Here is a 13,496-nt window from a genome sequence, read left to right on the forward strand (position 1 = left end):
ATAAGTAGAAAACAGTGTTGAGTGCTGAACAGATGGTCAGTCGCGATATGATTGAATCAAGAGAAGGGGCGCAGTTGTCTGTTTTTAACTACACATGCTCTGATGTAGTGTCATTCCTTCCAGCACTAAGAGTACTATGTTGCTCCCAGCACTTGGTCAATATTTTTCTTTGAAATTATATGTAACATATTGTGCAAGCATAGTGTGAGGGTTTTCATAGGAGTAACTGAAGCAACTGCTCCGTGGGTGAGTTTCTTGCAGAACTGACTGATAATTCGTTGGTCCAGATTAGATTCCCGCTGCTACTAATATTTTTTTTGTAATTTTGTTTTATTTCTTAATGTGTTAAAAATTATAAAATTTAAATACATTTAACAGTTCAGTTTATATGTGCAAAATTAATACACTCCTGGAAATTGAAATAAGAACACCGTGAATTCATTGTCCCAGGAAGGGGAAACTTTATTGACACATTCCTGGGGTCAGATACATCACATGATCACACTGACAGAACCACAGGCACATAGACACAGGCAACAGAGCATGCACAACGTTGGCACTAGTACAGTGTATATCCACCTTTCGCAGCAATACAGGCTGCTATTCTCCCATGGAGACGATCGTAGAGATGCTGGATGTAGTCCTGTGGAACGGCTTGCCATGCCATTTCCACCTGGCGCCTCAGTTGGACCAGCGTTCGTGCTGGACGTGCAGACCGCGTGAGACGACGCTTCATCCAGTCCCAAACATGCTCAATGGGGGACAGATCCGGAGATCTTGCTGGCCAGGGTAGTTGACTTACACCTTCTAGAGCACATTGGGTGGCACGGGATACATGCGGACGTGCATTGTCCTGTTGGAACAGCAAGTTCCCTTGCCGGTCTAGGAATGGTAGAACGATGGGTTCGATGACGGTTTGGATGTACCGTGCACTATTGTGTCCCCTCGACGATCACCAGTGGTGTACGGCCAGTGTAGGAGATCGCTCCCCACACCATGATGCCGGGTGTTGGCCCTGTGTGCCTCGGTCGTATGCAGTCCTGATTGTGGCGCTCACCTGCACGGCGCCAAACACGCATACGACCATCATTGGCACTAAGGCAGAAGCGACTCTCATCGCTGAAGACGACACGTCTCCATTCGTCCCTCCATTCACGCCTGTCACGACATCACTGGAGGCGGGCTGCACGATGTTGGGGCGTGAGCAGAAGACGGCCTAACGGTGTGCGGGACCGTAGCCCAGCTTCATGGAGACGGTTGCGAATGGTCCTCGCCGATACCCCAGGAGCTACAGTGTCCCTAATTTGCTGGGAAGTGGCGGTGCGGTCCCCTACGGCACTGCCTAGGATCCTACGGTCTTGGCGTGCATCCGTGCGTCGCTGCGGTCCGGTCCCATGTCGACGGGCACGTGCACCTTCCGCCGACCACTGGCGACAACATCGATGTACTGTGGAGACCTCACGCCCCACGTGTTGAGCAATTCGGCGGTACGTCCACCCGGCCTCCCGCATGCCCACTATACGCCCCGCTCAAAGTCCGTCAACTGCACATACGGTTCACGTCCACGCTGTCGCGGCATGCTACCAGTGTTAAAGACTGCGATGGAGCTCCGTATGCCACGGCAAACTGGCTGACACTGATGGCGGCGGTGCACAAATGCTGCACAGCTAGCGCCATTCGACGGCCAACACCGCGGTTCCTGGTGTGTCCGCTGTGCCGTGCGTGTGATCATTGCTTGTACAGCCCTCTCGCAGTGTCCGGAGCAAGTATGGTGGGTCTGACACACCGGTGTCAATGTGTTCTTTTTTCCATTTCCAGGAGTGTATATTCGATACAGTTATGAATATTACCCTTGTGAGTCAAAAAGCACATTGTAGCACATTGGCGAAATTTTGCACTTGTGCTACTGGTTAGTACCATGACTCATAATTCTTAGAAGTTTGACTCCACCTACAGGTGTTCATTGTTCGTATTAAATTATGGTTATTATTTCTAAAATATTTCTGTTATTGTCATTTCATTTTGTCTCCTGTTAACCTGTGCATTATGTATGTATGTATGTATGTATTGCAATGTCATTACTGAATTGTTACAAATAAAGTACAGAAGTTTTTGACAACTAAGCACATTAAGATTTATTATCTTGGGAAAATTTTCTATATCCTGAGTAGTTATTCATTGAGTGTGCTTCCACATTCTGTTTTTCATTATTATTATTATTATTATTATTATTGTGGCTTATTTTTCAAAGTGTGGCAGAGAATTGCTGCTGGAATATATACTTTGATAGTTCTTCAATGTTGTCAGCTTGTATGCCTTAAAAGATTTGTTTGGTCTCTTCTTTTTTTAGCCTTGACTATGGTGTATGATAAAGCAAATAGCATGGAAACTGATGTGGTTGAAGCTCCAAATTGGATTCATAAGTATATTATTGGCCGCAAAGGGGCAAATATTAGAACAATTACTCAGGATTTGCCAAAGGTAGATAATCTTAAGGAATTTTAATCACTCAAAATTTGTGTTTGATAATGTTATATAGACTGCAATGGATTACACAAGACTTGCTCTTATTTTACTTTCTTTAGATGTGATGGTGTGGGTTGTCTTATTTTAGGTTCATGTTGAATTCACTGATAAAGAGGACAAGATAAAAATTGAAGGACCCCCTGAAGAAGTGGAGAAAGCAAAACAGGAATTGCAGAAGATGGCAAATGATTTGATCAATAAACTAACATATACTCAAATGACAGCTGACCCAAAATTTGCGAAACACATAATTGGGAAAAATGGTGTTAATGTTAACAGAATGAAAACGGACCTGAATGTTCTTATTAACATTGGTGAGAGTGATGGCATTACCACTATACACATTGAAGGTAATAAAGAAGGTGTACAAAAAGCTCAAGAGGTAAGGTTATTTGTGATTATGAATTTAATTTTGATTTCTCATGAAGTACTTTCAGAAATCAGTTTAATAATGTGTGTGTGTTTTAAAGGAACTTAAAGAGATGTTACATAAGCTTGAAAATGAGAAAGAAAAAGATATCATCATCGAGCATGGTTTCTTTCCAACAATAATTGGTGCTAAAGGTGAAAACATACGTGAAATAAGAGAAAAGTTTAATCAGGTGCAAATAACTTTCCCAGGACCAGGTGTGTACATTATTTCTTTATAAAAAAGAAATTAAATAGAACTGAACATGTTGATTGCCGTAGTTTGGTAGTGACATGTACGTATTGGATGTTTAAGGAAATCTACTAGCATTATGATAGCCCTAAATGATATTTTCCGCCTATTCCCCAATTGTACTCACAAGTGTTTGTTTGAAGTTTTACTGTTTTTGAGAGTAGTTATTGAATTTCAACTGAATTCTGGGTACAATGTGAATGTGTTCCTTTTTATTCGTATAAATGTTGCTTCTTCTTCTTCTTCTTCAGTTTCTGTACATTTAGTGGTCGCTGATGTACTCATTCAATCTTTAACCTCACAATTCCCAGCAAGCTTGCTTAATTCTTAACTTTCTTCCTTTAAGTTATGTTTTCTAGAGATGAAAGCTGTACATGTACTGCTCGTTGCCATTATATATTCAAACAATTGAGGTATAATCACCTAAACACTGAAACAGCATGTTAATAGTGGTGTCTTTTAGATATTTTGTTTTTTTCTGACTTCAGACCGGAGGTCATTCTTAATCTCAATTAATTACTGTGCATATTATTTCTGCTGTTTGGATGTTACTTTGTTTCTTTTGAGGTGGTCTAATACTTTAGAATTGCTAAAAGTGTACTTCCATTATAATTAATTTTTTTTCTCATTTGGTGCTTCTCTTTTTTTAAAAAAGAAACAAACAAAAAACTTGAATGCTGAGTGGGTCCTATGGAGTTTAACCAGCTTTTAATTTGCTTCCAAGAGATACTGTATGAAGTTTGGAAACACTAGTATTCCAGAAAAGCATTGGAATTCTCCCATCCTTGTAAAGTCATTTCAACTCTTGTTGAAAGGGTTGTTCCAAAGATACACTATCTTCTGTAATAGTTGACAGGGGGGGGGGGGGGGAGACAAGGAGGAGGAGGCAGGGGGCAAGATGCATTACTTTTTTGGCACCGTGTACCATGAGGGGAATGAGGATTTCTTGACTCACATTAGTTCTTATAATTCAGGCACATGCCCTTGCCATGAAGCCAAAGTAAGATTAGTTCAGACTACATGGAAGTTTATGTGCAGAATTTTTTGGGAAGAGATGATGAATTGCTAAGTGTTGCACCACACTACAATCAGTGCTAAACCTTGTCACAACATCCTACACAAATTACTTTGATCAGCATAAAGTGATGTGTCATACTAAGACATAGTGCTGTTTCCATCCATGACAATGCTTGCCCTCATGAAGAGGATAAAATGTAGTGAGTTACTTCAAATGCTGGAAAAAATTTCCTAGTTTGTTATACACCCCGTACTTTGCTTTGTCTTCTTTTAATTTCTTGTTTAACCTGAAATCTTTCCTTGCTGGCTTGGAATCCCATGATAACAATGGAGTCAGGCAAGCTGTTTGTATCATCACAGGTGGAATAAATTTTCAAAATGTGGATGTGGAATATACTGTCTTGTGATGTCACCACATTCGCAGATTGCATTTTGATTGCTGTTAGCTGGGTAGTGGTAATTATGGTCTTCCTACTCCTAATAGTTCCCTTTTAATGTTTCTTTCTCACAGTACCCATTTTCTTGCTAAGCAAAGCTTTTTAATGTTGTATTTTGTTGTGTTCAGTATTTTCTATAGATTTTATCATCTCCTGTTTCTGAAACATTGTCCAGTTCTATGGCAATAACAAGAGATGTATATCTGGAGTAGAAGTTTTTGCAGTAACTTTGTTTTGTGTTACAGGTGAAAAACGTGATGTCGTTAAAATAAGAGGTCCTCGGGAAGATGTGGACAAATGCCACAAACATTTAATGAAAGTTGTGAAAGAACTGACTGAAGGTAGCTGCATGCTTGAAGTGCCAATTTTTAAACAGTTTCACAGATTTGTTATTGGCAAAGGAGGTGCAAACATAAAAAAGGTAGTTAGTTTTCAGTAAATAAATTTCAGAAACTTTTTTCTACTTGTATGGTAACGACAGAAAATGCTGTAATAGATCTTTGAAATTGAATTGAACATGTGGCGACTGTGCAGCTCAGTTTTCTCTCTTCAAATGGGACAAATCATTTGGTGTCATTATTTGTCTTTTTTTTTACACTGTGGATCAAAGAGCAAATAGTATGTCATGTTGTACAATTCGTTATACTCTTCTTGAGAATAAATTGTCTTAAGTTCTTCCACATTATTTCAGATTCGAGATGAAACCCAGACAAGAATTGACCTTCCTTCTGAAGGAGAGAAAAGTGATGTCATAAGAATAACTGGAAAGAAAGAGAATGTTGAGGAAGCAAAAAGACGTATTCAAGAAATACAGAATGAACAGGTCAGTGGTCTGATCCTTAGATGTCATTATCTCAGCCTGGTTAAGTTTCGCAGAAATTGTTTTAGGTGATAATACTTTTTTACAAGTGATTATAAAGATTATTCTGGTAATATTTCGCTTAGAGCTTTAAACTACATTGTTTGAATGCAATGAATGTGGTGAGAATATGTAACCACATAGTCTGAATAAATAATACTAATAATACTACTAGTTTGTGATTTCCAGTTTAATTTCATTTCAAGTAAATGACTTGTTATGTAGAAACAAAATGAAAGTTATTAGTGACAGGAAGATGATGATGTCACAGAGAAAGAGGAGGTTCAGGGACTACTTGCTGTTAGAATGAGTCATAAAATATGCACCTGTTGTAAAACTGCAAGGTGACACTTAACATGAAATGAAGTGTAAATATTCAGAATTTAGAAAGATTGAACAAAGTCCAGCACCAGAATTAAGTAATTAGAGATAAACTTTGAGAATCAGCTTCGGTTTGTATGTTTACTGAAACACTCATTATTTCAAATTAAACAAACCGTTGCATTGTATTTGAAATAATCAGTACACACATAACTACTCCTAAATTAAATGTGTTTAAGATGTTTGTGTAGTGAAGAAATTTTATGAAGCTGAGCTACTTATAATCTGTTTACAAAGATATCAAAGAAGTCTCCCTAGATCAGGATCACCAGATGTCTGTTGATTTGAGCCCACTCACTGTTCGTGTCCAGTCACTGCTAATCTCGGTTATGCAACACAGAACCTTGCGAATGTAGCGATTGTGAAGTGATTGTTGTGCCATGTTGCGTTATGTTGCAAGTTAATACATCTCTTCAGTGATGGAGTTCCACGCTCATCATAGGGTGCGGCAAATGCTCTTCCCAGCCCTCTTGGAAGTGCAAGGAGAAGTACTTTTTGGAATCTAAAAAATAATAATGTTGTTGAATGTTCTGAAAAAGTGAGCAAAAATAGAGTGGCTTCACCACCTCTCTCAGCTTATTAAATGACCAGTGATGTTTGCAGGAGCAAGCTGTAGCTCTGTGAGAAGAATTTGAAATTTTTGCAAAGATACCGTATTTGCTGGTATGTAAGACACACTTTTTTTCCTTTGAAAATGTAATGTAGAGGCTCCATTTATTCAAATTTCTGTTTTCCAACTTGAAGCAATTTATTGTTAGCTTCCTTGCTAATTTGGAGCATTTCAGTTGTATAGAGTTCAGGGGATGTACATGCATCATCAATAATGATTTGTATATTGTTCTTTCAAGCTTCAGTTGGTATTGTTTACAGTGGAGATCCACTTGTCATATTTGTAATCTGGTTTTATTTGCAAACTATGACTGAAAAACGGCATTGCTATACTATTTATTTAACCTGAAAGTGATTACATATGCTAAGAATATAGAAACAGGACATCACAAAGGCATTATAGGTTCCTTCAACAGAAAAAAAAGATAAGAATTTGATGGAATCGGGAAGATGTTTTAAAGAAAGTACCGCGCAGTAAACATAATCTAAAAAGAGGAACTGTTAATGGCCAAAACTTGAAGCAGAACTCAGTACTTACATTTTAGAAAGACAACTGGTAATTTCAGTTTGTACGAAAGTGATCATTCATCAAGCAAAAGCAATATTCACTAAGAAAGGGATCACTGACTTCAACATCATAATAAAGATTTATCAGGAGAGATTGACTTTGTATGTAGAGCAAGACAAAAATGTTACAGAAGATGCCAGCCAAATAAAAAGAACAAATAGTTGAATTTCATTGATTTGACATAATCTCAAGGAAAAAAGAAAAGAAACTTCCACAAATTGGAAATGTGGATGAGACTCTGCTAACCTTTTATGTGCCTTCTAACAGATGTGTGGATTCCAAGGGCACAAAAAGCGTTATGTTTAAAACTTAAGGGCATGAGAAAATTCATTGCACATTTGCTTTATCCTGCTGTACTAATGGAACAAAATTGCCACGACATTTGATTTTTAAAAGAAAGATGCTTCATAAGGAAAAATTGCTGAAAGGAGCATTTGTCCGTGTTCACAAAGGCTGGCTGGCTGGATGGTTGGAGGAGGAATGATATGGATAGATAAAACTTGGTCTAGGTGACCTGGAGGCCTACTGAAGAAGCCTGTCCCTATCAGTAAGGGGTCAGACATTAAAAATGGACTGAATGAATTGAAGACTCAGTTTGAATATGTATCAAGGGACCATTCAAGAAACCTATGGAAGAGGAATGGAACAGACAGATGCAATGTACACATTTCGAAACTGCACCTTCAGGAAGGAAGAGACGACCTAGCATTTCTCAAGTTTGAGTGTAGGTCAAAGCTTCATAGGGCTCTATAAAAACTGAAGCACAGATCAAACTATTTAAGAAGTGTTTAATCAGTAATGTGCTGGATGATATGGAAGACAATATACTGTGTGAGGCTTCAGGTTCTGACAACCAGCTTGAAGTGTTTATTCCTTCAGCCCTGAGGATGAATTTTGCAGATTTGAGGTTGAAAATTAAAAGATGAGCACTTTCTTCTACTTCTATTGCCTAGATATTTGATGTATGTGAACATAAGTATTATAATTTATATCTAAAAACAAAGATGATGTGACTTACCAAACGAAAGCGCTGGTAGGTCGATAGACACACAAACAAACACGAACATACACACAAAATTCTAGCTTTCGCAACCAACGGTTGCTTCATCAGGAGAGAGGGAAGGAGAGGGAAAGACGAAAGGATGTGGGTTTTAAGGGAGAGGGTAAGGAGTCATTCCAATCCCGGGAGCGGAAAGACTTACCTTAGGGGGAAAAAAGACAGGTATACACTCACTCGCTCGCGCGCGCGCGCGCGCGCACACACACACACACACACACACACACACACACACACACACACAAAATGTCTGCTTGTGTCTGCGCACGTGTGGCCGGACATGGGCGCATGTGCGAGCGTACACCCGTCCTCCCTCCCCCCAAGGCAAGTCCCTCCGCCCCCGGGACCGGAACGACTCCCCACCCTCTCCCCCAAAAAAGGAGGGAGAACGGGTGTACGCTCGCATACGCGCCCATGTCCGGCCACACGTGCGCAGACACAAGCAGACATTTTGTGTCTGTGTATGTGTGTCTGTGTGTGTGTGTTTGGATATGGGTGTGTGTGCGAGTGTATACCTGTCCTTTTTTCCCCCTAAGGTAAATCTTTCCGCTCCCGGGATTGGAATGACTCCTTACCCTCTCCCTTAAAACCCACATCCTCTTGTCTTTCCCTCTCCTTCCCTCTTTCCTGATGAAGCAACCGTTGGTTGCGAAAGCTAGAATTTTGTGTGTATGTTCGTGTTTGTTTGTTTGTGTGTCTATCGACCTGCCAGCGCTTTCATTTGGTAAGTCACATCATCTTTGTTTTTAGATATATTTTTCCCACGTGGAATGTTTCCCTCTATTATATTCAGAAGTATTATAATTGTTTTGCAATAGCTATATTAAGTGAGAAATTTTTCCCCTAATAAAAACCTTTAAAAGTGTGGTGCGTCTTTTATGCCAGTGCAACTTATACCTGGCAAATGCAGTAATCCTGGGAAATCACCAGAAACTCCTGATAAATTTCAATTCAACAGTGCTTTGGAACTGTCTTGCTCTTTGTCTGAACTACTTTCTGGTTACGTTTCTCTTGCAAGCAGAGGTCCCCAGGAGTGGTATTGACGTTTTAAAACCAAATGTGTGGCTATTTAGGGTAGTGTCCCAGGTGATCTCTCACACACTGCAATCGTGTACCATTGTGGGCCCTCAGTTGTGAGAAAATTAAAGAATTTCCTGTGACCCACTGCATGATTAAAACTGCAGTAAAAATGTTGATTTTTGAAACCTCATGTCAGCATTAAGTTATATGGTGGGTATGCCGAAGAAAGTGGACAGGAGTCCTATCACGTGTTAATTATTTTTTACATTGTTCATTATTTACGTTCAATTAATTGTGGTTGCATGATGTGATACCTGGGAACATAACCAACACAGTTATGTAAGTTGTTTCAGAAAGTTGATCTCACCTCTCCTTGCTAACAACTATACATTCTGCATAGAACATAGTCTTACTTTGACTTCATTTACTCTGTTTTCTCTTAGGCCAAGATGCACTGAGAAAATCCAGTTGGATAACATCGTTGGTGTTGTCATGTGACAAACAATCAAAGACCTCTACCTAATGCAGAAGATTGCTCCCAGTCTGTGGATATTTTGAAGTGTACTTGAGGAAAAGGTTATTCGGGCTTGCGGTTTTCTGTCTGTGAGGAATATTTTGCTGTTGATGGCACTCACATGGGAAAAAGTGCAGAATAAAATATCGTTATTGCTAGAGCATGAAGACATTGACTGGCAGTCATATTTCGTTGTAGAAATGAAATGTATTAGGGAAGCCACAGAAATATTCTGTATGGATGAAACTTGCAGAGATAGTAATATGATAGGAAATGTAGACAGAAGGATGATGTGGTGTTATGAGACGGGGAACCACCTGTAAGAGACGTATTATTGGAATTGTTTGATCAAGCAAGGGGTCATCAGGGAGGCCCATTTAGAATTTTGGGCTAAATCCACAAAAAGTAACAACTTAGGTCAGATGAATTTTGAAAACTTGGAGACTGTTTGTGAATATGATTCTCCAAAATCTTCCTTCAAAGGCAGGCATTGTAGTGGAAAATTCTCCACACCATAAGGCAGCTGGACAAAATAACACAAGAGGGAGGCTCTTGCAGTGGCTGCAAAAGAGGCGTTTTGCTGCAGTGAGAGCTTGAGAAAGCAGGCTTTTCTTCTCCTTAATTCATGAACATACGTCTGGTAAAAAGTGGTACGTGGTTGATGGAAGTGGCTAAAGAGAAAGGCCACATGTCTGTCTGTCTGCTGCCCTATAATTGTGATTTAAGTGCAGTGGAAATGGTACGGGCAAAACTGCAAATGTTGTTCAGGGAGTGTAGCATATCAGCAGATGTGTCTAATAACAATCTGTTAATAACTACCAGTGACTGGGAAGAGTACTGCAGGAAGGTCCAGTAACGAGAAGAAATAGAAATATATCCTTAGATTTCAATAATTGTCCTTCAAGGAAAAAATATACTTCATTGAGTGTTTTGGCTTTGGGCAGTTAAATCATTACAAGAAAAATGACTCTGCTTACCAGTTCGGAAGTGGAGTGTATGTTGAGTGCCAAAGGACAAGAGTACACAAATGGGAAAGATAACTAAACTATTGCAACTGAAATTTCCAGTGAAGAACCTTTGATTGACAGGAATTGATGAAAGAAAGTTTATGCAATTTTTTCTCATAACAAAGATGTGGAAGTTACTCAATGAGTTTTGAACTCTGTGTCAAGGAAATGCATTTTACAGTGCAAGATTATTAGGTTTGCATATAAGTATAGGCTGTTGTTACAGTAAACTTGGAGTTAGCATTGATTTGACATCTCTGTTTTATGTTTTACATGGTTTTGTGTAACTGTTTAGTCATTTTTTTCTTCTCTTGGCTGGACTAGGTGACTCGGGAAGATGTGGTATGTGTTCTTGATATTAGTTATGTATAGAAATGTGGTACTTGCTGAACACTGTGTGTGTGTGTGTGTGGGGGGGGGGGGGGGGGGGAGAGAGAGAGAGAGAGAGAGAGAGAGAGAGAGAGAGAGAGAGAGAGACACTCACTATGATATTTATTTTTAGGCAAACATAGTGACAGAAGAAATTACTATCCCTCCAAAATTCTACAACTCCTTAATTGGGGCAGGTGGAAAACTGATACATACAATCATGGATGAGTGTGGTGGAGTCAATATAAAGTTCCCACCAGCTGAAAGTAACAGTGACAAGGTAATGAAATTTAACTACTGCGTGCTGTAACATATATCAGTGGAAACATTGTGGTTAGTGTAATATGAGTTAACTCTTCATATCTTACATGTTACAAAATATCTACTTTAAGTACTGTGTAAAGCAAATTTCTGTACAAAGAAGGCTTAAAATTTTTGTTTTATGTTTACTGTGGTAATGTGTTTTAATATCATTAAAGTGTTGAAATTCTATGTGCTCTGTATCACAGGCTCTATGAAATCAGTGCACAAATCTAGGAGGTGTTCTTATATTTGAAATACGTAGAATATTGCCAATTAAAAGAGCAACGTACTATTTCACAGATGGCTTACCAAGACCTAATGCTGATTCACTGTTGTACAGGTTACAGTACGGGGTCCAAAGGATGATGTTGAGAAAGCATGTCAGCAACTCCGGGAACTGTTAAATGAGCGGCAGCTCTCCAGCTACACAGCCGAAGTTCGTGCCAAACCACAACATCATAAATTCCTCATTGGCAAAAATGGTGCAAAAATTAAAAAGATCAGGGATACGACTGGTGCCCGTATTGCGTTCCCTACTGAGGATGATCAAGACAAAGAAGCAATCATGATTATTGGACGAAAAGAGGCTGTGGAAAAAGCAAAGGCACTGCTTGAAGAAGATATTAAAGAAATAGTCAGTTTCTGTAACATTTGGGAACTATTATTTCTCATTCTGTATCTGTAATAAAGTTGTGTTTAATGGTAAACTCCACATTTTTGCTTTCAGGATAATACTGTGGAAAGTGAAATGACGGTTGATCCGAAACATCACCGTCACTTTGTTATGAGGCGAGGTGAAGTGCTTAATAGGATATCGGAGGAATTTGGGGATGTAAAGATATCCTTCCCACGTCCTGGTGTATCGAGTGACAGAGTCGTTCTGAAAGGAGCCAAGGAATTCATTGAATTGGCAAAACAGCGCATTCAGGAAATTGTCACTGATCTGGTTAGTATAATTTTGTGCCATCTGTGAGCAACTACTTGCAGATAAGTACCCCAATTGGCTTCAGAGATATGGTACTTATTTATTTTGGGATTATCAGATGTTACTAATTTGGGTCTCCATGTTCAGAGATATTTGATGCTGATATAGCTGTAAAGAAAGTTTTGGGCACACATCCTTTGTTTCTCTTTTGTAATGAGATTTTAAGAGAGACCTCAATGTTAGCAGTAAGTTTTCAGTAAGTGGCCACAGTGAAGCCTCATATAATATACGAAGTATAACTGTATTGTATGTTGAATCATGACCATAGTAAATAAGCTATTTTTATTCAATGTGGAGATTTTCTTTCTGTATACATTACTAAATTGAGAAACAGGGTAATGTGCTGCTGAGGACTTAATGATGTTTGTTTCACTGCGCAAAGTACTCAAGGGCTATACATGTATCTGTATCAGAATAACAGTGTGTTTGACGACGAAGCACAATTGAGTGTGGAAGGGGGTGATGTCAGTTTGCCAAAGCATGCATGTGCATTATGACTGTAGAAGCAACAGCTGTGTGGTTCCCTACTGGACTACCTTCTTGCGTCACCTATTAATGTGCAGTGTTGAGGTTACTTTACAGGATCGTTATATCCATGTAACATCACTGTAGTGTGCATGTAGAGTTTTATATTTTTGCAGAGGAGTATTCCTTAGTAATAAGAAGAGTTTTACTGTGCAACTGCAGTACATACGATTCAATCAAAAATACGAAATACAGACACTCAAATAAAGACAAATTAAGGCAAAGGGTAAATGCTAGTTAGTTCAGAACCACTTTCTTCCCAGACATATCATTATCTGAGCTCTGGTCAGTGGATGCGTCACTGGAATTATAATTATATTGTCAATATTATTCTCTACACTCACTCCACTTTTCCATGCTTCTTTAACAACCATTACTGTGTGGCGTACAGTACTTTTCCACTTCTCTGGTGTTATTTGTGCCACTGTTTCCTCTAACAGTCTTTGAATTTCTGCCACAGTAAAGCTTTTGCTATTTGTTGCCACATAATTATTAATGTGTGCCCAAATCATTTAGTTGGTATTAAATTGACAGTGGTATGGTGGAAGCCTTAGAACCTTGTGGCCATGTTCTTTAGTACCTTGTCCATAACACACTTTTGAAGCTGTGGCTTATTTTTCTTTCCTATTTCCGTGAGTTCTACCTTACAAAAATCATC

General features: G+C 39.2%; 1 protein-coding gene across 1 annotated transcript in view; it reads left to right on the top strand.

Moving 5' to 3' along the window:
* LOC126253194 (vigilin) overlaps window positions 1-13,496 on the top strand; it is a 104,158-nt gene that overhangs the window by 30,570 nt on the left and 60,092 nt on the right. Inside the window, exons 7-14 of the mRNA XM_049954360.1 lie at window positions 2,351-2,481; window positions 2,615-2,908; window positions 2,997-3,153; window positions 4,887-5,062; window positions 5,333-5,464; window positions 11,159-11,305; window positions 11,669-11,962; window positions 12,056-12,274. Coding sequence (XP_049810317.1) covers window positions 2,351-2,481; window positions 2,615-2,908; window positions 2,997-3,153; window positions 4,887-5,062; window positions 5,333-5,464; window positions 11,159-11,305; window positions 11,669-11,962; window positions 12,056-12,274 — 1,550 coding nt within the window. The remainder of the gene's footprint in view (window positions 1-2,350; window positions 2,482-2,614; window positions 2,909-2,996; window positions 3,154-4,886; window positions 5,063-5,332; window positions 5,465-11,158; window positions 11,306-11,668; window positions 11,963-12,055; window positions 12,275-13,496) is intronic.

The sequence above is a fragment of the Schistocerca nitens genome, chromosome 4, assembly GCF_023898315.1.
Source record: "Schistocerca nitens isolate TAMUIC-IGC-003100 chromosome 4, iqSchNite1.1, whole genome shotgun sequence".
Lineage (NCBI taxonomy): Eukaryota > Metazoa > Arthropoda > Insecta > Orthoptera > Acrididae > Schistocerca > Schistocerca nitens.